The sequence below is a fragment of the Protopterus annectens genome, chromosome 16.part0 (assembly GCF_019279795.1).
Source record: "Protopterus annectens isolate FY-2018-M chromosome 16.part0, PAN1.0, whole genome shotgun sequence".
Classification (NCBI taxonomy): Eukaryota; Metazoa; Chordata; order Ceratodontiformes; family Protopteridae; genus Protopterus; species Protopterus annectens.
The window spans coordinates 524,211,227-524,237,117 of NC_056750.1; the positions used below are offsets into that span (position 1 = coordinate 524,211,227).

Sequence of the window (25,891 nt, forward strand, 5' to 3'; positions counted from 1 at the left end):
AGGGAAAAAAATCGCTGTTCTGTGACAAAAAAAAAAAATTACCTTAAACCTAAACTGAAGTGGGGGGGCTTCACCCCCCACACTCCCCCCTACTTAAATATACCAACTCTGAGATCACACCACAGTGGAGGAAATAGCAAAGCCCCGAAAATGGCCCACTGATTTTTTTCCCAAGGAAAAAATTTGATGTGCCATGGCTTTGCTATTTTCCACTTTCGGACTTTAGGGTTTGATATTACAACATCCAAACTTGTTGGTTCAATGTTGTAATATAGACCCCATTAAAACTAATGGGATTAAAAGTTTCACATCAAAATTAAATTCAAAGTCATCAGAGTTTTTGTTAGTAGTTGCAATAATAAAATAAAGATAAAACACAGTCGCGTTTGCTGACAGACAGCTAGCTGCCACAATATTGAACAATTGCTATAGCAGAGAAAAGGCATGCCCATGGTGAATTATTGAAAGATGCTCCTACATTCCCATGTAGGGGGATATATCCACTTACAATTATATATAAGCAGCTTTGGGGTTATTGTATCTTGGGGTAACGAGATAACTTTTTGATGTGACTATTTTGACAAATTATAATTTTTTTTCAGGGAAATTTCAGAAAATCATGATTCACTGTTCCCAACTGATTTGACTTTGTTGGTCTCAAAAATAATTTACCCAGGTTAAAGGTCTGAAGAGCATGGCACTGTGAGTCAACTTAGATGTTCTGGATATAATAGGCTCATTTACAGGTCATTAATTATAAGCTACGGCACAATGTGCCAGCTAAAATCCCCAATCATCTAGAAAGGATATATATGTACATTCTAATATGACATACTGGCAATATAGATCCTGGCATTTGTGTCTAAACAGAAAGCAGCATAGGGGAACAATTGTCCAAGTCTTCTCTACTGTGGAGGAACAACATTTGTTACAAACTATTTTGGACACACAGAGCCTCAGACAGAAACAAGTCTTAATTCAAAAATATAACTCTTAACATTACTAGAGACCTGAAGAAGATTTTTTTGCTTCAAAGTGATAATTTTATTTTTTAATTATTTATTTTTGCAAACTTAGTAAGTGTCATTGAGTCAAAGGCTCTATTATATAGAAGATACACAGAGGCAGTTATTTTGTTCTTTAGGGTTGACAATCATCCTAAGTTGCCCATCTTTGATAGGTCTGAGGAACCTGGAGCACTCAGATATGAGGGGAACCTATACACTCCTTTTAAAGAGCACATAGAGGCCAGCAACACTTAATACCACGGTGTCAGTAGTGTAACAGGCAAGCACATTTGGCTTTTGTGCAGAAGACGATTGGTTCTATTTACACAATAGGTAGAGGGATTGCTGATACTGCAATGCAGCTTAAGAGGGTAGAGTGCTGCACTTCCATGTTTCTCATCCTGTGAATGAGATGTTACACTGAGGTACCACCTGCTTGAGTTGCTGGCAGCTCAGTTGTATCTAAAATATCCCAAGGCACCTAATGAAAAAAGTAGGGGTCCTTTATTTAACAGACCTTGAATACTTACTATATAAACTGAATAAATAAAATAATGTTTATTTACAATATTATATACAACTATATACACTGACTTCATATTCACATTTTTATATTCAAACTACATTTATATCTGCCCCCCAATCTACACTACACAATCAAAATCTTATTTTTTTTTAACATTTCTGATAAATTCCACTTACTGTTATACATAAATTCTTTCAATCTTTGGTTCCAAATTATCCACATAACATTAAATATTTGTTAGCAACATTTTCAATAAACAATTTATCTTTATCAAAACTATATGCAATCATATCTATATTAATATTTTGGTATCCCTTAATTTTGTCTAAATAATGATTCTCATCTAATTTAGTCCATAATGTATCAGTTCTTTTACATTTCAAAATGACATGTTTAGTAGTTTCTTCTTTATGACAATAATTACATATTCTTTCACTTTTTTTTAATATGGCATGTTTGTTTTGACTGGTAATTTCCTTATCGACAGTTTCCATAAAAAAAAAAATCTTGACATTCTACTCTCTTTTTAAATCTATAATTTCTTGCTTGATGATAGGGGAAGCTCCCTAATCCCCTGATCAAATTTCCCTAATACTATGGATACCACCTCAGGTCTCCCCTGCAAAGAGGTCATTAGGCAAGTGGGACTAACCTAGTCAACAAAAGATAATTAAATACAAATATATTACCACCATTCTATGTGACCCATACAGCTTGGATGAATCATGAAACCATTTACTTCAATTGTGAGAAAGAATTGAGTGCAAGACATGTCCTTAAGCAATAGTTCTAAGCAATTTCATAAAATGCACAAAGTTTACTCTGTGAAGGATGCTTTGTACATCTAGCAATAACATACTGTTGGACAACATGCTGAAGTCCTCTAACTAGTTTCTCTAGTACTGCTTGCATGATGAACATTACTTCCCACAAAACATTTCATCAAATCCCTATACAAGTTCAAAAAAGAATTCATCAGCATACATCTTTGGCCTATTGTCCATGTTACACTTAGAAATAATGAAGCAAAAGTGGTAATATTTGCAATTAAACCGAGACTGGCTATAAAATGGTTGGCCACACAGTAGGCCATATTCCAGAATACTCGATCTTGATGTGAGGTGACTTATACTGTTGTAAGCTTGCATTACAGATGGTTCTTACACTGCAGTAAGTCTCGTGCATCGAAAATAAGTCTTTTGGAATCTGGCCCACAGTTTCCTCCTTAATAATGTGAAGCAAAAAATTCTGCGTTAAACAAATACATTATAGTCTGAAATTATTATATTCTAGGTTTTACAAGAAAGCAGGGCAACAAGATGAAATATACAATGCTCAGAAAGCACTTTATGATGACAGAAGAAGCTCATTAAGGGCTTAGAGCATTAATCATATACACTAACTGACAGACTTTCTTTAACTTCTTTTTCTAATAAGTCACTGAGGATTAAAATCAGCATGGTTTACGGTCAGTCAATAGTGACAGCCATTAGTTTTATAGTTCTTGCTCAGAAAATGAATGCTGATGCAAAACTGTGACACCCCTGCACTGGTCCAGTAATCAAGGATTTTCAATCCTCACCACTAGTACTAACTAGGAGCGTGCACATTGGGAGGATGACAAGTACACACACAGTAAAGTACAATTTGCCTTAGGAGCACACAGAGATCACAGTCAGTCTGGAGCTGGTTTCTCTCTCTTTATCCAGATCCCCAATAAGACTCCCCACTGGCACAGCTATAGGGTTAAGGTCTGATCCTTGTGGTCAAGCCAAAACCTCCAGCACACTCTGTCCAACCAGTGCTTCATGTCCCTGACCAAGTAGCTGACACACATGCACACACACACACACTTTGAGATTTGATTCATATACAAACACACAGACACTCCTGAGGAATGTTGGCACAGGTTCACTAGCTATGCCCCCATCTGCCCAGACTATAAGGTAGTACAAGCTGCCACCAACTTCTCTAAAAAGCCCTTCTAAAGGGTGACCAATTCTACTGTGTAATGTTACTATTATCCAAATGGTAAGTGTGTCCAAGACTTTTAAGGCTATTTAAGAGTGGCCTATACAGTGTCACCAAATACATGCAAGTACTCTAAGAGCTTAAATATCTCTAAACAAACCAGCCACAATTAAAAGGTTTAAATATATTTAATAATAAATAATAAAAGAACAAGGCAATATTCAATAAATCAACACAGTGACAACAGAGTTCAGAACCACAGGAAATATTTTAAAACAACATTGCAGGACAGTCTCTCAAATACAGAAAACATCTAAACTAATTTAAATAAGTTCCTATTTATATCTAAGAGAATCACTGCAACCTGTCTTACAGAGCCAGACAAGTACTGATGAGAGGATGTCAGATCCAAAGACAAATACAAAATGCCCAGACTCACTCTCTGAGATAGTTCTTAAATTACTATTAAACATTTCTGCTGGGTTATCTCAGATTACATCGCTCTTTGACACCTCTGCATTCAGTTTCCAGGCTAAAAGAAAGTTAAAAGTTAGCACCTCTGTGTCTAAAATACTCCTCTCTTAGAAGCTTGCCTGGAACTGGAAGTTGTAAAACAGTTACAAACTTTACCTTTGAAACCTGTAATTATTTCTGCTTCCATACAATAGAAAGAATTTCTAGCTGCAAACATTCTGTCTTCTAGTTGAGATGAACACCATCACAAACAATTCACTTATTTTCTTAGGGTTTGCAAGTTAACTCTGTTCATTTCCAGTAGGGTACACTGTGGTTACATTCTTGAAGATCAGCACATAACATACAGTTTTCTTACATTTGTAGGACAAGCATACAAATCATATTACTATTCCCAAATGACAGAATTATTCACAAAATTTCAGCCAACTGTTCTGTTAGAGTTTTAAGTGACTTAATGTGGTTCATCTCTTACCTGTCTCTTATCTTACTTCTTATGCCCTGCCCCTTGTAACCTTCTGTTTTTTTCTGATAAAACATTGAGGATTACAGTCAATTAATAATGCTAGTCATTAGACTTTCACAGCTGTGATTGTGCATAAAATCCTTTTAACGTAAATTAGAAATGTCTAGCAAGTAAGGCTCTGAGATGTTACTGAATTGCTTCCTGTAGTCAAAAGTACAAGGTTTGAATCAATTCACCTCCATTTGCCTACTTTGTGACTTTGAGCAAGTCACAGAACCAAAAAGGACTCCTAGGTTGGCCCTCAAAATGAATACTTTGTCCATTGTGTTTACTTGGTTAACAAATAGATAAAATATAATGATGTTTAAAAAATTGCCCAGTTTTCGGCCTTTCTCTTCCCATTACTTTCGGCTTTTTCCAGAATTCTCAAGCAAAGAAGTTGATGTGTGAGTGCAGTTTTCAGCTGTCCGGGATTTTGTCTCTCATATCTATGGTCTATTTCTTTTAAGATGTGTGGCTTTCTGATAAAGTGTTGTGCACTGCAGTCACTACATAAACACAGTCACGAGTTTCAGACTTTATATCATTCAGAAAATACTTGCTAATGCAACACCTGCTATACCTGCAACTTTCTAAGCATGTAAGAACAATATTTAAGTATTGTTCCTGACTTTTTATCCTGATTCTTGAACTACGAAGTTGAAAGAGAAAGGGGGTACAATGGAAAGCACTCTGTGGGTCTTAAAGCAGCAAGCTGAAATACATGTCTATGTCATTAGTTATTTGTTCATTAATTTGATTGCAATCCAGCATTTGAAGTATTTGCAGTCATACAAGGGGTTATAATTAATGGTCACATGTGTATATGTGTGTGTGTGTGTGTGTGTGTGTGTGTGTGTGTGTGTAAGAGCAAATATTTGGTTCCTGCATCCCAGAGTTATTACAGCATAAAGGCAGGGAATGATTGTAGTACACAAGAGCCATCATATCAGCCATGTTCTTTTGGTTTGATCCTTTGTTTCCTTATTTTGTTGATTGACAGTGTGTTTATTATGTGGCTGTTAATAAACTGGACAGCATGAAGTCTATGAGTTTAATATTAATATTTTAATTATAAATACATTTTTAGTTCAGTTGTATTACACTGTGAAGATGTGCAGCAAAATATCTGTTGTCTATGGAATGCTGCACATCATTGTAATACATAAAAAATACAGCACATCTACTCCAATGAAGTGCCATTCAGACCCCAGCCAACAAGGAAGAGGAGCTGGGTGAGTTGTCAACTGAGGAACTGGCTCCACTGCAGCTCTATGTGAGGCTGAGTTAGGCATAATATGCAGTAGAAATGGCAAAGAAGCTGTGTCTCTGTGACAATGTGATGTATTGCCAGCTATGCCAGGAGAAGTAGTACAGTGGATGTGTAACATATGCCAATATAGCTAGCTGGAATTTAATAAAGAATTATATGTTATTTGAATATCAAACTGATTTGTACAGTGCTTGTGTTGGAAATGGATTTGTAAAGTTGCTTGTGTAAAAATGTACCAACAGTGGGTCCCGACTGTATTGTAACGGAATTAAATTTTATATATATATATATATATATATATATATATATATATATGTTAAGACAGGATACTGGAAGAGAAGTGTTTAAGCTCAGCTCCAGCTAAATTTTGAAAATAGTAAGAAATTAATTTACTGGGCCTATTCCATTAAGATGTTCTCTCACAATTTTGAATGAAGCCAGAGACACAATGTCTGAAAGAAGCATGATCTGTTAGTCTCTGTAGGAACAGTAGAAGTTTGTAATTGTTTTATGACTTCCAGAAGCTGCACCAGATCTGAGCAATGCTCATATGTGTGTATTATTGACATGTAGGTTCCAATTCCTGGCTGTTTCTAGCAATGGGGGGCTGCATAGAAACCAGACATCAGATGACCATATGTATGTCATGTCATTCTGTATAGAAATAATGGTTTAATATTAGGTGAGACAGAAGTCTCAAGGCAGTCTGTTTCTTGGAACCTGACATAGAAGGATCCCTCACCTACTTCATCTAAGTAAGTAGGAACAGTTATTCCCTAGATCAGTCAGAAAAATAGGGTCTATATTAGAACATTGAGCATTTGAAATGTCGGGTGTTCTAATATCGAAAAAGAGACCAAAGCCAAAAAGAACGCCAATCCAGGAGAACAGCCAGAAACCAGGGAAATATAAAACTTTAATCCAACCTTAGCACAGTCAAAGGTACAATAAATCCACACAATCCAAAAATACAAATATCCGGATGAATAGAGTTAAGCGCGCTTTCACCTTGCTCAATGCAAAGCTTCCTCAGAACTAATTAAACAGCCATTCCAACCCATTTAAATAGGTATATTAACAGATTAATTGATTGCCTTTCTTAAGGCCGTATTGCTATTAAAAACACTAGATATGCCTTAAAGACATATGAATATGTATGAAAAATATTAGAAAAAATACAAACATAAATGCATTCTCCCCAAAGCTTAATGCACCATACAAATTTTTTTTGAACAATAAATAAATACTCCATGCTGGAATTACAACACACTCACATCCAAAAATATCATAAACAAATAAAAATAAAAATAAAAAGATTGTAAACAAACGTAAAAAATCTAAAAAATGTTACTACTACTGATACCCAAAATTCAATGTTTGACAAACCTAAAAACATTTATTGAAAAACTTCTTCAGTATAAAAAATCACAGCTTAGCTCATCTTAATTTCAACACACTAGTGATGCTTAAATGGTCATTTAAACCTGGTGGTCTACCTGCATCAGTTTTTAACTGCCAAAACAGTTCTCAGAACTCAATTCTAGCCTCCCAATTCCCACCTCTGGGGTCCACAGCAATCTATTCCAATACTGAAAATCTAATATTCATGTTACTACATGTTAAAGAGTGCTTAAAAAAGGCATTAGTTTCCTTTTCCTTGGAAATTTTATATAAGTGTTCATAAATTCTTTTTCTAAGTGTACGTGTGGTCTTACCTATATAAAAACTGTTGCAACTGATGCAAATACCAATGTACACTATGCCCTTAGTACCACAGTTGTAGTGGCTGGAAGCCATGAATCTAATACCTCTCGAAGGAATATTAATTTCCTTCTGTTGTAAGATAAATTTACAATGACTGCAAGCACCACACTTGAATGTACCCCTTTTGGCTTTGTTTGCCACTCTATGGTTGACTTTTTTCGCCTCAAAAAGGTCCTTTAAATTCATACCTCTCTTTCTAATAAAAGAGGGTTGCACATGAATATATTTCCCTGTTTCTTCATTCACTTTCAATAATGGCCAATATTTTTTAATAGTTTCTTCTACTAGATGGGAAGTAGAGGAAAAAGTGTGGATAAATGAATGATTATAAAGAACCTCCTCTTATTACCTGGAACTACGTCTAACTGACATAACCCTAATAATGGAAAGAACTTGCTTTCCCTGTTGTCCAGTACTTCCTTTACTAGATCCACCAATAGAGATTCAGGGTAGTCCCTTTCTAAAAAAAGGGAACAAATGTAGTCAAATTCTTGAAGTATTGAATAGTCACTGGTCATTCGAGATGCTCTTATCAATCGACCTTTCACAATCCCTTTTTCCTGAGTAAGGATGTGCACTATGGAAATGCAAATAGGTGTTAGAAAAGGTAGATTTCCTATATAGCTTTGAACGAAAACAGCGATTAATAGGATCCTTGTATAAAGAAACATCCAAATAGTTAATAATAGATTCGTTAATAGTAAAAGTAAATTTCAAAAAATCAGTACTGTTGTTTAAATGAATCATAAATTCCTCAAACAATTCTTTAGTACCCCTCCACAGTACGCAAATATCATCCAAATAACGGGTATAAAAAGTGATGTATTGATACCAGGGGGTGTTAAACACAAATTTTTGCTCCCAGTAGTACAATACACAATTGGCGTAAATGGGGGCACAAGGGCCCCCAGGGCCCCCCATGGCAACCTCTTTCCTTTGTTGATATAAATCACCATTAAAATATAAAAAATTGTTTCTAAGAATTGTGTCAGTGAGGTCAAGAATTAAATTTGTCACGTTACCTCCTAGTCCTGCTTCGGAACTTAAAATTTCACTAAACCATTCCATCCCTGTATTATGGGGAATACTAGAAAATAACTCCACCACATCAAGAGTGGCAAACCAGATGCTAGCATCAATTTTATCTGTGGTAATTTTTTTCAAAAAGTCCCAGGAATCTTTTATAATATGCATTATGTTGTTGATAAATTTCTTTAACTGAGAATCCACAAAAATGCCCAAAGGTTAGGTAATGCTCCCTGCCCCAGCCACTATGGGTCTGAACTTGAGAGCCTCGATACCTTTGTTAAACTTGGGAATTCCAAATATAACTGGGATTTTAGGGCAATCCACATGTAAAAAATTAAACAATTTCTCATTAATACAACCCTGAAGCAAGTGGTCAGTCAACAAATATTTAATTTTGGAATAAGCAATGTTTATTTAATTATGTGACACTACAGTGTAGCACTCAGAATCCTGTAAAATATTGTGGATATACATATTGTATTCATCAATGTACATCAAAACCACCCCTCTGCCTTTGTCCAGTTTCATAATTCTGATTTGTTTGTTTCTCAAGAATGTTAACAACATTTCTTTGTCTTCGGACAAGTTATTGTTTGAGGGTTGGATTAAAGTTTTATATTTCCCTGGTTTCTGGCTGTTCTCCTGGATTGTTCTTTTTGTTCTAATATCGACCCGTTTTCAGCGAATGCTGAAAATATCGAAGTAACACGAAACCAAATTCTTTCCTAGGGAAAGAATTTGGTTGTCTGTTTCTGTTGCTTCGGTATTTTCAGTGCTTTGGTGGAACGTTACGGGTCAGGTTCAGGTAAGTGTGCGATTGTGTGGATGTGTGGGTTAGGATGCAGGTCAGGTAAGTGTGCGATTGTGTGGACATGTGGTTAGGGTGGGTTAGGTGGGTTAGGGCGCGGGTGAGGTGACTGTGTGATAGTGATGGACTTTAGGGTTAGGATTTGGGTTAAGGTAAGTGGATAGTTAGTGGTGTTTGTATAGTTTAGTGTAGGGTTAGGTGTTAGAGTTTAGGTGTATGTGTGTGGATTGCTATTTGTTTGGTGCACTTGTGTTGTATGTATGTGTTTTGGAACAGCAAATTTTTTCCCTCAGAAAAAAATCACTGTTCTGAACGTTCAATGTTTTTTTTTTCGATTGCTAGGGTTCAATATTAGAACACTTGACATTTTGAATGTTCGGTGTATTATATAGACCCAAAAAATATAGTGACAATAGTTAAGTATTGCTTTCCTGTACAGTCTGAATCTTTTCAGCGGTGTTATTTTTAATATTTCCTGTGCCTGAAACTTTGGTGTTTACTGTACAGAGATATTGAGCATTTTCATGTCTTATTTTTTATTGTTAAATATATTTAAACTTGTCATTGTGGCTGGTCCTTTAGAAAATATTTTAACCATTGAGAGTACTTATATCTGTTGGTGACACCGTGGCCATTCCTAAAAGCCTGGTTGTTTGGTCAACATTATCATTTGTATTAATATTAATTTCCCTCAGTATAATTGGGTAACCTTAGATGAGTCTTAGAGTAGATGGCTTTGGAGTGTCTAGTGGCAGGTTAACTACCTTAAAGTTTGGGCAGAAGGGGACATAGCTAGAAAATCTGTGTCAGCCTTTCCCAAGTGTGTGAGTGTATGTGAAAATCAAATCTCAAAGTGTGCCTGTCAGCTACTTGGAGCAGTGACATGAAACACTGGTTTCACAGAGAGGGTGCTTGAGGATTTGGCTTGGACACTCAGGTGAAGTCTCACCCTATAGCTGTTCCAGTAGGGAGTCTTACTGGGGATGTGGAGGTAGACAGACAGAGAAATCTGGGCCCCGGACTGAGTGTGCTCTCTGTGTGCTCTTATGGGAAATTGTGCTTGATGCAGAGAGGTCTGCATTTAGAAATACGGGCTGTATCTATCTGTATTTCAAGTTAACATCCCTCTTCAGTGTCTGTGGTGAGGATTCAGGTTCCTTGATTACTGGCCCACAGTGGGGACGTCAGAGTATCATTCATAAATATGGGCAATAACAGAGACAAAGTACAATAAAACTGATGCATACAATTCTATACCTAGGCTATACAGTACAGGGCATTGTCTGTTTGCTCTGTGCATCAGTCATTAGCTGACCCACACATGTGGAGAAGGCATCATTTGCACTGGTAGAATGGGGTACAGTGACAAGACACAGCAATGCTAACATAGGTGATAGGATGAATTGGTTATGGCAGCAGTTATAGTAGACAGGTACAAACTGTGTCACTGGGGAAAATTAGGTAGCACACTAGGGACACAGTTGAACTCCCCAGAGGTAATTTTGGCTGGAAAGTCTGCATGACCTTGCAGTACTAGGATGGGAAGCCACCTGTGCAAAAGATGGCACAGCACTTCATGGATGCATATATGACATTTAGTATGGCCCTACAGGTGGTGGATGCTGTGAAACTGTATGGGCATGAGTGGCTGGCCCTGTGGGGTGTACCCATAGTGAAGTCACTGGACCACTGGTCATGACCATGGGCTCCAGGCCTAGGCCTGAGGGATCAATGACGGCCTTATCCCTTCAGGGTATCATTGTGGCACTTCACACCAGACACCACTGCTGACATATGTGCAAGGGAGAACTAGGCATTCTGTCCAGGCTTTCATGGGCAGGACAGCCACCAGTAAATACTGAAGATGGAGAATAAGTACAGGCTGCCTCTATGAGGCAAACCTCTCAATCCTTTGACATTCCTTTGGTACTTGACAGTGAGCACAAGGGATTATGATGATGAGCTATCAAAAAGCTGCTTCCTGTTTGATTCACCAGGCCTCCATTTACCTACTGTGTGACTCTGAGCAAGATACACATGCAGTATCGTAGATATGAGTAGTAGTGGGTCATCCATTGCTACAACTGACAATAGTGCCACTGTGTTGCTAACTGTGCTATAGACAGGCTTCCATCATCAGGTATCCTACAGTGCTAAAGCCTCAAACTAACTACACTAGTGATGGCAAAAACAGAAAATCTTGAGGCTATGGAGAGACATAGGTGACATCCCATCTCTATGTGGCACACCCAGATATACATGCTGTGAATGTACAAAAAACATATAATGTCAAAGGACACAATTAGTTTGCGGTGCAGGTCATGGATGCTGCTTCTCTGATTTACCTGGAAGAGAGGTATGTGTATGGTTGTTACAGCAGGGTCAGTGTTAAGCCTCCTCATGTAAAAGTGTGCAGTCTCTGTCACTAGATAGGGATAGCAGGAACTCATCCATCTTTGTAAGGATTCTCTGTGTCAGTTGTCCTCCCCCCGTGGTTATTCTGACCCTGGAAATAGCATGCATCTTGTTCCACACATGCAGTATCGTAGGTTGAACTTGCAGCATTTTTCTGCTGTGACCATCCATGGCATTGACATCATGTACCAGTCCCTGACACACCTGACCCCAGAAAGCTGCGTCACCCTTTTCCTTAACTATTATCTGCTTGTCATGGGAGTGTACCACTTGGAAAACCACTTCATTCTCTGCTGGGGCAAACCTCTCAATCCTTTCACATTCCTTTGGTACTTGACAGTGAGCACAAGGGATTATGATGATGAGCTATCAAAAAGCTGCTTCCTGTTTGATTCACCAGGCCTCCATTTACCTACTGTGTGACTCTGAGCAAGTTATTAAACAAGACAGTGCTCTGACACAGCTAAGAATACTGGGCTAAGCTCATCAGTGTCTCCTAGACTGTATGCCCAGTTTTGAAGTATGAACCAGTTAAATAAAATTTATAATAATTGTCATAAAGTCCACATAATCTTAAAAACGTATGCCACTGTAAGTCAGTCAAGGCATAATTGATCATTTCATCTTCTTAAAACATATTAATGCCCTTAAAGCATAAAAATAAGCCCTGGAGCAAACATTTATATCATACCAGTGCTGATATAAGCAGTTTAAGTTAAAAAAAAATCCAGTAAAATAGTTTAAAAGGGTGACTGTTATTATTTGTCTTGTCTCCCTTTGTTTACATCCAATTTTGTAAACAATGCATCTTTTGTGATCAGTCATTCATTCCTTTATGTGATAACCTAATTTAGTTAGAAATGTTCTAATAAAGTTAAAGCGCAGTTCTTCACACATTGCAACAGAACAGCCAACCATCTGAAGACAGCATGCGGCTGCTCCCAAGATCCTTTATTTTAGGTAACCCCGGGAGACAAAAAGATCAAGCATACAAGCTCTAGTCTACTTGTTAGTCCTGCACATGGCTGAAAATAAAAGAAAATATATTAAATAAAAACAGCCTGTTCTAGTAAGCTAAGCAGCAGTTCTCTACATGATTTCTCACAGGGTACAGCATCACCAGGAGGTTATGGCAGGAGGTGGCTTACAATACTCTTGTTTTAAGTAGCCCCTGGAAGCAAGGGGAATTAAATCAGCCTGTTCTAGTAAAGGTTAAACAGCAGCTCTCCAAACAATTTCTCACAGGCTACACTATCACCAAGGGGATACAACAGGAGGCAGCTCACAACAGCTATGTTGTATGTAGCCCTGGGAGCTAAGAGGAAACAAAGCCTGTAAGCTCTAATCTATTTCTCAACCCTATAAATGGAAGTAAATAAAACAGTCAGTTCTGGTAAGTTTAACTGTAGCTTTCCACTATGAGAATTCCTATAACCCAAGTGTGAGATAGTAATCCATATAATATTTACTACTCCTCTTTGTATTAAGATTTGTTGCTGTTAACAAGCAACAGCTGATGTGTTATTACCATAGGTATAGGTACCAAATGACATGAAAGGAAAATAGCAAAAGTCTCATACTAAATGCATATTTAAATACCTAGAAAGACCTTGAATAAAGACAGAAATATGTACAAAGGTATCTCTAAACCACACTTTATTAAGGTATTCTGGGAGGTATACATATTTTCACTAAAAATATTTCAGCACACTGGGTAATGAAGGCATATGACATGAATCTTTAAAAAATATACTCAACTCAACAATTCAGACCTTTCTGTACAATCATCAGTACAGAAAACAGGAGTCTGGGGTATGAAGGCCATGATTCATATTTTAATACTTCCTTTTAAGGTGCCAGATATGAGAATGCTATGATGACACTGAGGAGAAATTATGTTAAATAATGTATGAGACATTACAATACTAAGAAGGCACTGAGGAGAAGTATCATTAGATAGGCATCCATTTTCTGCATCCTATATACTTTGTTGCACACATATGCCCTCTTGTGATGCAGGAGGCATTCTTCATTTGTAAAAGAGTTCCCAGCAGCCCAACCATATGCTTTAGGAATTTATAAAGCGTACTACCTGCTTGTGTAAGTCGTGATTTTTAGAAATCCCACAGGAAGCAAAATTGACATTATAGGATAAACAGGTGGTGAAATGGAAAGAGGTATGAAATGGAAAGAATCCTGATTTTCTAGGGAAAGAATAGAACAAACTAGTATATAACATACATTATCAGCAAAGGTGGCAGCAGTCTGTGCTATGACTAGACCAGCATCTTCATCAAATTGTCAGCCTTTAACTATAATGTCATTTGTGAATGTCCATCAGCAAGAATAGACAGATTTTATTTTAAACTTACCTGGTGCTATGAAGTAACTCCATCCTTCACTATCATCTTGAAGTGATATTTGACCTGTGGTCCAGACGGGGTGGTATTCACTGCCATTTTTATACTGCTCTCTCCAGCCATCTGTACCTATAAATACACAAATATCACACACATAATTCTTCCTCTATGTTTCAGTATGAGGGCTATGCAACATTTTTTATGCAAAACATTGCAAACTAGTGACCATTTCTTCCTTTACTAAAGTTTGGAGATGCTATCTTGCTAAAGAAAGGGATGATAAAATGCAGGGCCCAGTACTTACTAAAGCAAACAGTTACTTGCGAAGTGTCAACTCCATTGATGTCAGATGGGCAGATGAAACAAGAAATTTTACTTTGTTTCGTGCATGAAAATATAAGTCAAAGTTAGCCACTGTGAGATTTCTCCCTAAATAACACTCGCTTTACATGTGGTAAGAATAGGCCAAGTAATAATAATTTACGGTATTAAGAGATATTCGAAGAACTTATTTTTAATTATAGCAAAAAATCAGAATTAAAAAAAAAAAAAAAACTGTACAAGCTGTACACATCCAGTTCAACTAAAACAGATATTTATTATGCCTCTGAGCAAGTTAAGAAATGCAGGATAATAAATTCCCAGACAGAACAGATTAGCTTTGGTAAGTCTCCAGAGTTTATCTGCAGAGCATGCAGATAAGGAAATTGGGTACATCCTGCTTACTTTGCACATGACCCACCCCTAGAGAGTATTGACTTGGTAGGTGGTCCTCATATCTTTGTTTCCTTGTTAATATTACCATCATGCACTGCCACTTGAGACTTGTTTCCTGCTCTGCTACTTCAATGAGTAAGCTACTTCAGCATGGGTCCACACTGTTCATGAAGAATATTTTCATTAATTAGCACCCTACTTTGCCCTATCACTGAAACTTTTTCCATTGAGAAAAGAATGTTAGTGCTTGAGCTACTTTTTAAAAATATTTTAAAACTCAAGAGACAGAACTATGACTGTACTCAAAGAGATACAAACTCAGCTTATTTTCTTGCTTGTGCTATTTTAATAGCATGTTGATCACGGATACCTGTTTCAGAAGTAAGATGGGAGGTTTGTTAAGCTTAAAAAGTGACTAAGTCACACAATATACATACAGCTGTCCAAGGACTCACACCCAAGTACCCAGGATAGAGTTTGTTGACATACTGTTATTTTGAATCATTGCGTTTTACTAAGCCCTAGTATTCTTGACAACATCCAGTTTCATCATGTGTACACTGCTCACATGAAGAAAGGACCACACAGCCAAAAGCTTTATTCTAACTGAGGTCAGAGCAGTGTAGTAGAGCCACATACAGAAGGTACTATCTCCTTTCTTGTGCTGCTGATTTTCTGTGCTTTCAAGTATTTCATTTGTGTCTTCCAGAGCTTTTCTGGAATGCATTACTAATTTAAAACTTAGTTAAGAATTTATTTGTACTGTTCCTCGGTTATCAGTGTCTGCCTCAGGTATCCTGCATCTGTGTATCTACAATCAAGTGCATTCACCTAATTTTACATTCACTCTAGTGCACCACTTACAAAAACACATACTGAATCTCAGTCTGTTTATAGGTTCATAGGTGTTTACTAGGCTAATTATCACAAGGGCCTTTTTAAGCCTAGCCATGCATTCCAAATCTCTGACAAGTTCTGATACACTTGATAAGTGCAAGCATGGGTGTGGGAGATGAACCATTTACAGGTAACCTGTGTCCATTAGAGACATAGGTGACAAACCAGAGATGAATTTCCAGTTTCCCATCCAATTGCTCAAGTTGCACTTGAGTCGCGTTAGGGAGGAACTCTGCTTCACATGGATGGGGAGCCTGTTCCACAGATGGGGTAGTCTCTGGGATACCTACTTATCTCTCCAGCAGGGCCTACTTATATCACAGGCAAGGTTTAAGTCTTTAGAACAGGTAATTCTGGTGCTGTTTATTTTATGGATATGCAGGAGGTCCATTAGGGTAGGATCTGAAAATGCCTTGTATTCCAGGCATAGATCTCCTCTCAAAAGCCTGTAGGAGACAGAATACAGGGGATAGGGCCTTGAGGTGGTCTGCATAGGATGTGTTTCTTATGCCCTGCATTCTTTTAGTGAGGAACCTCTGTGGACATTCCAATTGTTGGATATGCCTGGTTAGGTACATAGCAAAGGGGGCATGATAGGTTTGATGCATGCTGAATACAATGGAACAATGACTTCCTTGGATTTAGATACCACACTTTTGTTTATAAGTTGCGCAGCATAGAATGATTTCCTCCCCACTGTAGACATGTCATGGTTAAAGGCTAGATTAATATTTGTGTGTGTCTTATAGTCCCTGACTACTGGGTCAACTCTAAGGGGTGTCTTGTCAATATGATAGTTACCAGGGTTGGATGACTTCCCAAAGGATACTATTATAGATTTCTTGGCATATAGTTTTAGTCCATGGCTCTGACACCAATTGTTTGTCTGTGTCAGCCCCTCCTGGAGAACATCTGTGTCAGTGTGAGTTTCAATGCCAGTTTCTAATTTGCAAATTTAGTCAGCCAGAGACCACTGACATTGGCCTTGACTTCTGAGAAGTAAATACCAAAAAGAAGCAGTCCAAGGACTGATCCTTGAGGGACTCCACTTGTGACTAACCTCTTTGTAGAGGTGGACTCCCCAATTCTAACTTCCTGGGTCCTGTCTGTGACCCAGCTGCCTATCCACTGGGTGACTTATGGGTTTGTACCTAACTACTTGCATTTGTCAATAATGCCTGAGTGGGATATTCTGTCAAATGCCTTGGTCAGATCAAGTTAGACAGTGTGAATGATTTTGCCCTCATCCATTGCTTTGGTGACCTTCTCAAAGAAGTCCACCAAGCTGAGTAGGCATGATCTGCCCTTGACGAAACTAAACTGTGTTGGGTCCAGTTTCTGGAGGTTTACTATATGTCTAGTGATCATTCCCATGGCTTTACATATAAGACTTGTGAGACTTATGGGTCTGTAGTTTCCAGGGTCTGTAGCTGGCCCACTTTTGTGCAGAGTGATGACTGTTGCCTTTCTCCATTCATGAGGCACAAAGCCTGTTTGGAGGCTACAGTTATATAGTAATTTTAGAGGCCCTGATAGGTTATGTTTCATGCTGTTTAAAAAGGCATCCTAGGACATAGTCTGGTCCCATTGATGCAGTGTTCTTGGTCTTACAGAGAGCATTAAGGACCTGTTTTCCCTAGTGATAGTAAGGGGAGTTAAATTTTATATTTCCTTTGGGAAGGTTGAGGGGGAGAGAGGGGTAAAGTTGGAGCTGAATTTATCAGCCAGGAGGTTTGCTATATCTTCTGACTCATTATAGATGGCTCCATTCAAAATTAGCTCTGCACACAATTGTTTATTGCCTTTGAGGTTGCGGACATAGCTGAAGAATGCTTTGTGGTTGTCTTTGGCCTGGGAGGCCAAACCTACCTTAAATTTGGCTTTGGTAGACTTTATTTGTCCTCTGAGTTGTTTGTTCAGTTTGATGAGAGTGCTTTTATATTGCTGGGTGCTGCACCTCCTAATTTTTGCCATGATTTTAATCCTCCTGTTATACAGCCTAGTGATTTTGTGATTCCACCAGAGTGGTTTGTTTTTTGAGTTAGTTCTGTACTTCTTCCTGGTGGGTACAGCTGCCTCTGTGCAGCTATTAAAATGCTTGTATAGAGTTTCTGTGAACAGTTCTGCACAGGCAGCAGTGTTCTCATGGTTTATGGCGACTACATAACAGCATTACATAGGAATGCAGGAGCAATACAAGGCAAGCAATCACAGGGACCATAACATGCTCAGCCATGTACACCTTTAAGTATATTCAATTAAAAGTTCTTGCCACTATTTAATAGCACCTGATAGTGCTCCTCTCTCTAATCAAGCAGGGCTGTATATGATAACCCTAATGTAAATCTCTGTATATCCATCCGATCATCAACACTAGCCTTAAGGCAAACAAAGTAGTAGTTTGCTTGACCTGGACAGATAACTCATTCCATAGCTTGGGAATACATTGAGCTAGAGACCCACACCGCAGCATGTCTTGTTTATTGGCTGGTGAAGCTTTAGGTCCCTAGAGTGGGTGTTGGCAATGTCACTGTTTTTGTGAAAAAAATAGAAGGTCAGACAGGATTGGGTTTTTCATGGCTTGAAGAGCAAGAAACACGTCACTTGGGAATAACTAACAAACTATTATAAGGAGAGTTGCACTACTGTACTGAGATAGCTCAAGGATTTAAGGTCTTTAATTTTCTTGGAAAAAAGTGTGGAGGCCTTTCCAATTTTTTAATTTCCTTAGAAATGTACATAGTGAAGAGGGTACAGTATCCAATGATGGGTCGGATAAAGGAAGAATATAGTGGTAAGTTGATTTCTTTGGATTTGAAGATATTGTCTTGAAAACTAACTGGATCAGATCGAAGGATTTCTTGACTATGGTGGAAACAATGGTTGAATGACAGATAGTTATCAACATAAATACCCAAGTGTAGTGCAGTTGTCTGAAAGGAGTACCCACTTATAGCATATGATGTAAGAGCGGCTTTTTTGCTAAATGCTGTTATGCTGCATATTTTTGCATTTACATAGAGACTGCTTTTAGTACACTACTTCTTCTTTCGGCTTTTCCTGGTTAGGGGTCACCACAGCAGATCACCTGTCCACTCATGATTGGCAGTGGAGTTTTACGGTGTCGGGTTGCCAGCCCAGCACCCAGCCTTCCAGGGAAGGTACACACACACACACACGCATTCACACCTAGGGACAATTTAGAGTATCCAATCCACCTACAGCATGTCTTTGGGATGTGGGAGGAAACCGGAGCACCTGGAGGAAACCCATGCAACCACAGGGAGAACATGCAGACTCCGCACAGAAGGCACCCCAGCTGAGGATCAAACAGGAGAACCTCTTGTGAGGTGGCAATGCTAACACTACGTATATAAATATTTCAGCCCTTGTTGGATCAGTTTAGTATCGGTGGATGAGAGTATAACAGTGCCATGCTTGCAGTGTTAAACACACTTTTGAGATATTGGCTTGGATAAATGCAAAATAAATGCTAGTTAGAATATGGCTAAGCACTTATCATAGTGGTAGCCCACTAGTTACAATTTTACATTAAAAAAAGTACCAGCAGTTTTCACAACTTGGGATATGTTGGCTAGACAAATTATGATCTAACAGACAATGAGAGGGTTTACTTTAATTTTGCCTAACTTTTCATGACAACAGCATGGGGGGATCAAAAGCCTTAGCCAGGTGAAGATAAGCAGCATGTACATATTGACCACTGCACACAGCTTGAGTACCATTTTCAAAGAAGTCAAGCACTTTCGTCAATGAGACTTCATCAGAACTAACATTCCCTCTTTGTCAATGAGACTTCATCAGAACTAACATTCCCTCTACAATTAATTTTTTAAAGAGGCTATAAATTATCTGTTAATTACCTAATTCAAACTCATTAACATCACTAAATACATTAAAATATGAAAATATATGCAAAATGTAACAGATATGTATGAAGTATATCACAGCAGACACAAATACATGTTCTCTACATAATATTGAAATATACATATAAATATATAAAAAATGTGTTTTAAAATCACATCATATACATCGTCCAAGAAACGCGTATAATAGATATTAAAATGGCAAAGAATACTAATGCCCTATATAAGCATATAGTTTTCTATCACACCCACATGTTTAAATTCTTTATTTTAAAACAAATACAAAAGGATGAAAGGGGCACTCAAACAAATGTGAATTAAAGTAGGAACTATTATTAAATGCTACTAACCCACCAGGGCTTAATGAGTGTTGTTCAATTCTACTTGTTTTAAAGTTACATCAATTGGAAGTGTAACATGATTTTAAAATATATTTTTTATATATTTATATGTATATTCCAATATGGAAATAATATGTATTTGCGGCTGCTGTGATATACTTCATACATATATGTTACATTTTGCATACGTTTTCATATTTTAATGTATTTAATGATGTTAATGAGTTTGAATTAGGCAAGTAACAAATAATTAATAGCCTCTATAAAAGATTCATTGTAGAGGGAATCTTAGGTTCTGATGAAGTCTCATTGACGAAAGCACTTAACGTTTGATAAATTTGTGAATAAAGTACGTTAACGTTCCTAGTTCCTGCTGCTTCAGTTATATTTTTTTTAAGTTTTCTTTTCAGTTTTTAGTTTGCTATTTTCAAAGAAGTATACTAGGTTCAGGGGAAAAGACCTGTCCTTTACAAAACCAAACTGAGTGGGGCATAGATAAGTTAAGTTGCCTATGTTTACACAAATGAGTTCTGCTATAATGGGTTCCATGGCTTTTCATATGAGGCTGGTGATGCCGATGGGCCTATAATTACCGGGGTATGTACAGGAAACACCCTTATGTAGGGGAATCATAGTGATTGTTCTCCAGCCATCACATGCAAACCCTGCAGATAAGCTGAGATTGGACAGTTTAAGTAGAAGCTCGGGTAGTGCATACTACGCATTAATGAGATGGCATGTTATCTGGAAACATACATATAATATATTTAGTCTTTGACAAGAATTCTAAGACTTATTCCAAAATTATTTTAAGGGAAGCTACATTTTCAGGAATAGCAGGGCAACAATGTAGGTACAGTGAATATAAAAAGTGTACACACCCCTGTTACAATGCCAGGATTTTGTGATATAAAAAAATGAGACCACAGTAAATCATTTCAAAACTTTCCCACCTTTAATGTGACCTATAAACTGTACAATTCAATTGAAAAACAAATCAGTGAGGGGAAAAATATAAAAAATAAAAAACATAGAATAAGCTGGTTGCATGTGTGCACAGCTTTAAACTAATACTTTGTTGAAACAACTTTTGATTTAATTACAGCATTAAAACCTGGCATTTTAACAGGGGTGTGTACACTTTTTATATCCACTGTAGGTGGGATAGTGGTAAAACTAACTTTGTTTACTAATATGTTGGCTATATCCTTGGTCTTGGAATATGTGACACTATTATGGATGAGCTCAGTGCACTATTGGATGTTACTCTAATTTCCTGACATAGATAAAGAAAATGTTGTAGTTTACTTTGGTATCAGCAGAAACCTTTACTTTGTACTCTGCTTTACATTTTCTAATAGTGCTCTTAATTTCCTTACTGGCATGTTACTGTGTGGTTTTGAAGAAGGGGATGGGGATAGTTTACAACTTTTCATTATTTTCCTTCACTGGTACATTTCCATTTCTTTTTATCAGTTTTTGTGTAAGAATGAGAGCGAGACCAGTACTCAATATGGTGCTAATACTTCTTTGCAGTTTATTAATACAGGATATGTCCAACAGACAGCTGTATTCCTGAATTTACCATTATGTTTATGGAGGATGGATATGGACTTTTCTAGGCAGCTGTTTATGGGCTGATCGAGACTGGAGGTGAATCTGTCAGCCCTCTCAATGTTACAGTATTAGATATGAGCTGCTTAGAACCTTAGTTAATGCCATATGAGAGTACTTTTCCAGTAGTCCAAGGCCAAGGCAGGAAGGCCTCAGCAGAAAAAAATCAAAACCTACTTGAATTTATTGTACAGACTCAGATCCTCTCTAATTTGTAGAGGTAGCTTGATTCATAGTCTTGTCATCTTTAGCAGAAAGAAATTATCCTTGCCATTGCTATTGGCATTTATCAATTTCCAAACACAAACTCTTATTTCATATGCCTATTATAGGATCCACCAACCTAAGATAGTACAGCTACGTAAGTTGAACTTACCAACAGTAGATGTTTGAATGATCAGTGCTACAGTAACCTTATCTATATGGTTTATATCCTGCCAAGGATATAGCAGCTAGTCAGCCAGCTTCCAAAGTGTCAGTACACCTTCCATGTGTCTGGTCTGCTAGGCAACTCAAGCTGAGCTGACTAAAAGACAATTTTGGGCACAAAGGCCTTCAGAGCTTTCCTGCCAGCAGAGAGAGGGAGGCTGAGCCCTGAAAGGACAATGCTAGGAACAACAAAAAAATAGATGTCCACACCATGGAATAAAAAAACACACCAAAAAACAGGAGGGGGGTGCTACTATAGCAGTGATAATTGTCACATTTACTTTTATGGTAATTTCAACTTGCACAACTGAACTATGTTCATAATATTGATCACTGCTGCAGTGGTTTAAGCTATATGGGTAGATTACCTTAGCTAACTACATTTGGGAGGCAGAAGGAGAAGTGTTCATAAGCCCCTGGAGAATGAGCAAAGCTTGATCTGGACCTGGAGAAGGAATCAAGCTATTAGTGCTTTGTAAAAATACATACAGAGAACCAAGTAACAGCTTCTAGAATATTTCAGAAAAGGCACAAGTGAAGCCAAGGCCCTAGTAGAGTAGGTGTTGACCTTGCCTGAAATTGTTTTGTTATGGTGAGTATAATAAAAGGTAATAGCCTTTGGCAAACATTTGGAAATAATCTGCTTTGACATAGGCTGTCCCATCTTCTTACCCTCACAAGAAATGAACAAATGATCAATGATCTGAAAGATATAGTTCTCTGAAGATAATACCCAAGTTGTCTGAGGATATCCAATGTAAGGAGTATCCGTTCTCCCTAATTTGTATGTTAAGGAAAGAAAAAGAGTAGCTGGATAGTTTGGCTTCAAGAAAACTTGGATACTACTTTAGGCATAAAAGAAGTATTAGTTCTCAAAGAAACCCCACCCCTGTGGAAAATAAGGTTGACACACCATAACAACTTGCAACTCAGATAACCCTTCTTGCAGGAGGTCACAGCAATCAGTAAAACTGTTTTCCATGTTAAGAATCTCAAGTCAGACAGGTTGGCTGGTTCAAAAAGAACAAGTGTTAGCTTCTCTTAACACAAAATAAAGATCTCAAGAAGGTGTTACCGATTTACTTGGAAGCCTTTTATGCAAAACCTCTTTCAAGAACATTTTGACATGAAACTGCACTGAAAGAGGAGGATACATGGGCAAGTATGCTGAAATGACTGATAAATAAACCTTGATGGCAGAAAAAAGAGGTCATAGGATAGTAACTCAAAATAAATATTTGAAACTCATAGGATAGTAACTCAAAATAAATATTTGAAACTCAGAGAACAGCTAGACCTGAATGAATGCTGGTTATGTTGTTGGCATCAACTAGAAAACATTTTCCATTTGTTAATGTATGGCTTTCTAGTAGCAGACTTTCTTGCCTCAGCTAGTAACTGCTGCATGTCCTCAGTAAACAGGTGCCTAAACGGAATTAAGACCCTATCATCCAGGCAGTCAAATGAAAATGACTGTCACCATGTATCAAACACCCATGTTCTTGTGTTCTTCCAGCCCATGAGGAAGCTTGTAACAATTACCACTGGCCATTTCCAAAAGAAAGGAGAGCCATGTTTGCCTGGGCCAAAAGGGAGTCACCACACTAATTTTGGGGGATTCCTTCTGAATCTTCAGAAGTATCCTGGATATTAGTGGAAAGGGTAGAAAAGCATACAAGAACATTCCTGACAAGGAAAATAAAACGCATTTGTCTTCCAGACATTCTTGCATGGAGTCCTGGAACAGAATCTTGTCAGCTGATTGCTCAGAGAGGAGACAAAGAGGTCTAGCTGTGGAGTTCCACACAGATGGAACATATCTTGGAGCTCCTCCCCCAATCTAGTTTCCATTCCCGTGAGTCTGCCCTTGTTCTGCTCAGCTTGTCTGTCACACAGGTTTGCTCTGACATAATGTAGGATGCCTGTAGAGTGAGACTGTGCTGTGAAGCTACATCCCAAGGTAACACAGCTAGTCTATCAAGGGGGTATGACTTGGTTCCCTCTTGCTTGTTGATGTATCACATGACTGTGGTATTATCTGTAATGACTTGAAGAGGTACAGACACCAAAGAGGTTTCAGAGAGTTGAGTGACTTGATCAGGACAAGCTTCTTCTTGATATTTGTATGCTTGCATCTGTCCTTTGTGTCCCACACTCCCTGCAATTTTATCCCTCCTGAAGTTGCTCTCTAAGCAAAAACTGAAGAGTCTGTGGTGACTGACTGCTTTGGAGTAGTGGTGGGAGAAGAGGATACCTGGATTTAAGGATATCTGAGATATGAAAAGATTAAGGGTGCTTATGTTGGGACCAAAGAGATTTGATACCACTGTATCTGTCTCTTGTGGAGTCTTGCCAGAGGTATCATGAGAATTATAGATGCCATTAGACCAAAATCTTGAGGTATTCCCTAGCAGTGACCAAAGTTTGAGAGGAAAATGTTAGACATAGATATAAATAAAGATCTATTTTTCCTGTGGAAGAATATAAATAAAGATCTATTTTTCCTGTGGAAGAAAAACTCTTTGGACTGAGGTGTCTAGTTGACATCCAAGGAACACAATCCTATGTGAAGAAGTCAAGAAAGACTTTTGAATGTTCTCTTGGAATCCCAGCTTGTATAAGAGATCTCACACCCAAGACAGAGATTTCTGACATTTAGAACAAGACGCTGCAAAGATAAGCAAGTTGTCTAAATATAAAGAAATGTGGATACCCTCTAGCCTGCAATGAACTATAAATAGAAGTTATGTTCTTACCATAACGTTCCATGTTAGTTGTCTTCTTCTCACCTTCTTTCTTGCTGGATGGGTTCGGAGCCGACCTCGGCTCCGACTCGGCCACTCTAAAAGCTCGAGAGTTGGTTCCACCGGCTCGAGGCTCCCCTTATATCCCACAATGCTAGGCGGTATTACCTCAGATCTCATTTGTAAGCTAGGCCCAGCCAATAATAAATCCAGAACTACTGGAAATGGTAAAACCCACCTCTATAAAAAGAAAGGAAGAAGGTGACCTGAAACCTGATGAAGGAATATATGCATAGTATAGCATATACATATATAAAATAGAGGTGGTAGAAAGAGAGGTCACAATCAAACTCCTCTAGGTCTGTCCAGGCTAGGGGGAAGGAGGGTGGGACGCAAGAAAGAAGGCGAGAAGAAGACAACTAACATGGAACGTTATGGTAAGAACATAACTTCTATATGTTAAGTTGTCTATCTCGCCTTCATTCTTGCTGGATGGGACCGCGTCCCTAGCACCTTGTCCCGGGTGGCCTATCGGAACAGACTCTTGAGAACAGTGGAACCAAAGTTAGCTCTATGTCTAGAAGCTAAATCCAACTTATAATGAGAAATGAAAGTGTGAGGAGTAGCCCAAGTAGCCGCTGCACAAATGGTGTCAATAGGCAGCCTGTCTTGGAAGGCTATAGAAGTAGCCAAAGCTCTGGTGGAGTGGGCCTTAGGTTTGTTAGGCAGCTTTTGGTGTCTAATTTCATAAACAAAGGAAATCAGAGATGTTAGCCATCTGGAGAGTGATACCTTCGAAACTGAAAGTCCCTTTCTGCCTTCTGCATAAGAGACAAACAACTGGTCAGTTTTTCTGATCTGTTTGGTCCTATCCAAATAATACCTTAACTGACGATGAACATCTAGCCAATGCAATTTTTGTTCAGACCTATTAGAAAAGTTAGGAAAAAACACAGGGAGGTCAATGCTTTGATTTAGGTTAGATGCAGAAGCTACTTTAGGTAAAAAAGATGGATTGGTTCGTAAGGATACTCTGTCTTTATGAAACAATAGATACGGTGGTCGACAGCTGAGAGCATGAAGTTCTGAGACCCTTCTAGCTGAAGTAACGGCTACCAAAAAGAGAG

At 38.1% G+C, this 25,891-nt stretch overlaps 1 protein-coding gene across 2 annotated transcripts in view; it reads right to left on the reverse strand.

Annotated features, from left to right (window-relative positions):
• Nucleotides 1–25,891, reverse strand: part of LAMC3 (laminin subunit gamma 3) — a 4,228,426-nt gene that overhangs the window by 2,140,482 nt on the left and 2,062,053 nt on the right. For both annotated transcript variants that reach the window (XM_044058389.1, XM_044058388.1), the window contains one exon: nucleotides 14,145–14,261. In XM_044058389.1, coding sequence (XP_043914324.1) covers nucleotides 14,145–14,261 — 117 coding nt within the window. The remainder of the gene's footprint in view (nucleotides 1–14,144; nucleotides 14,262–25,891) is intronic.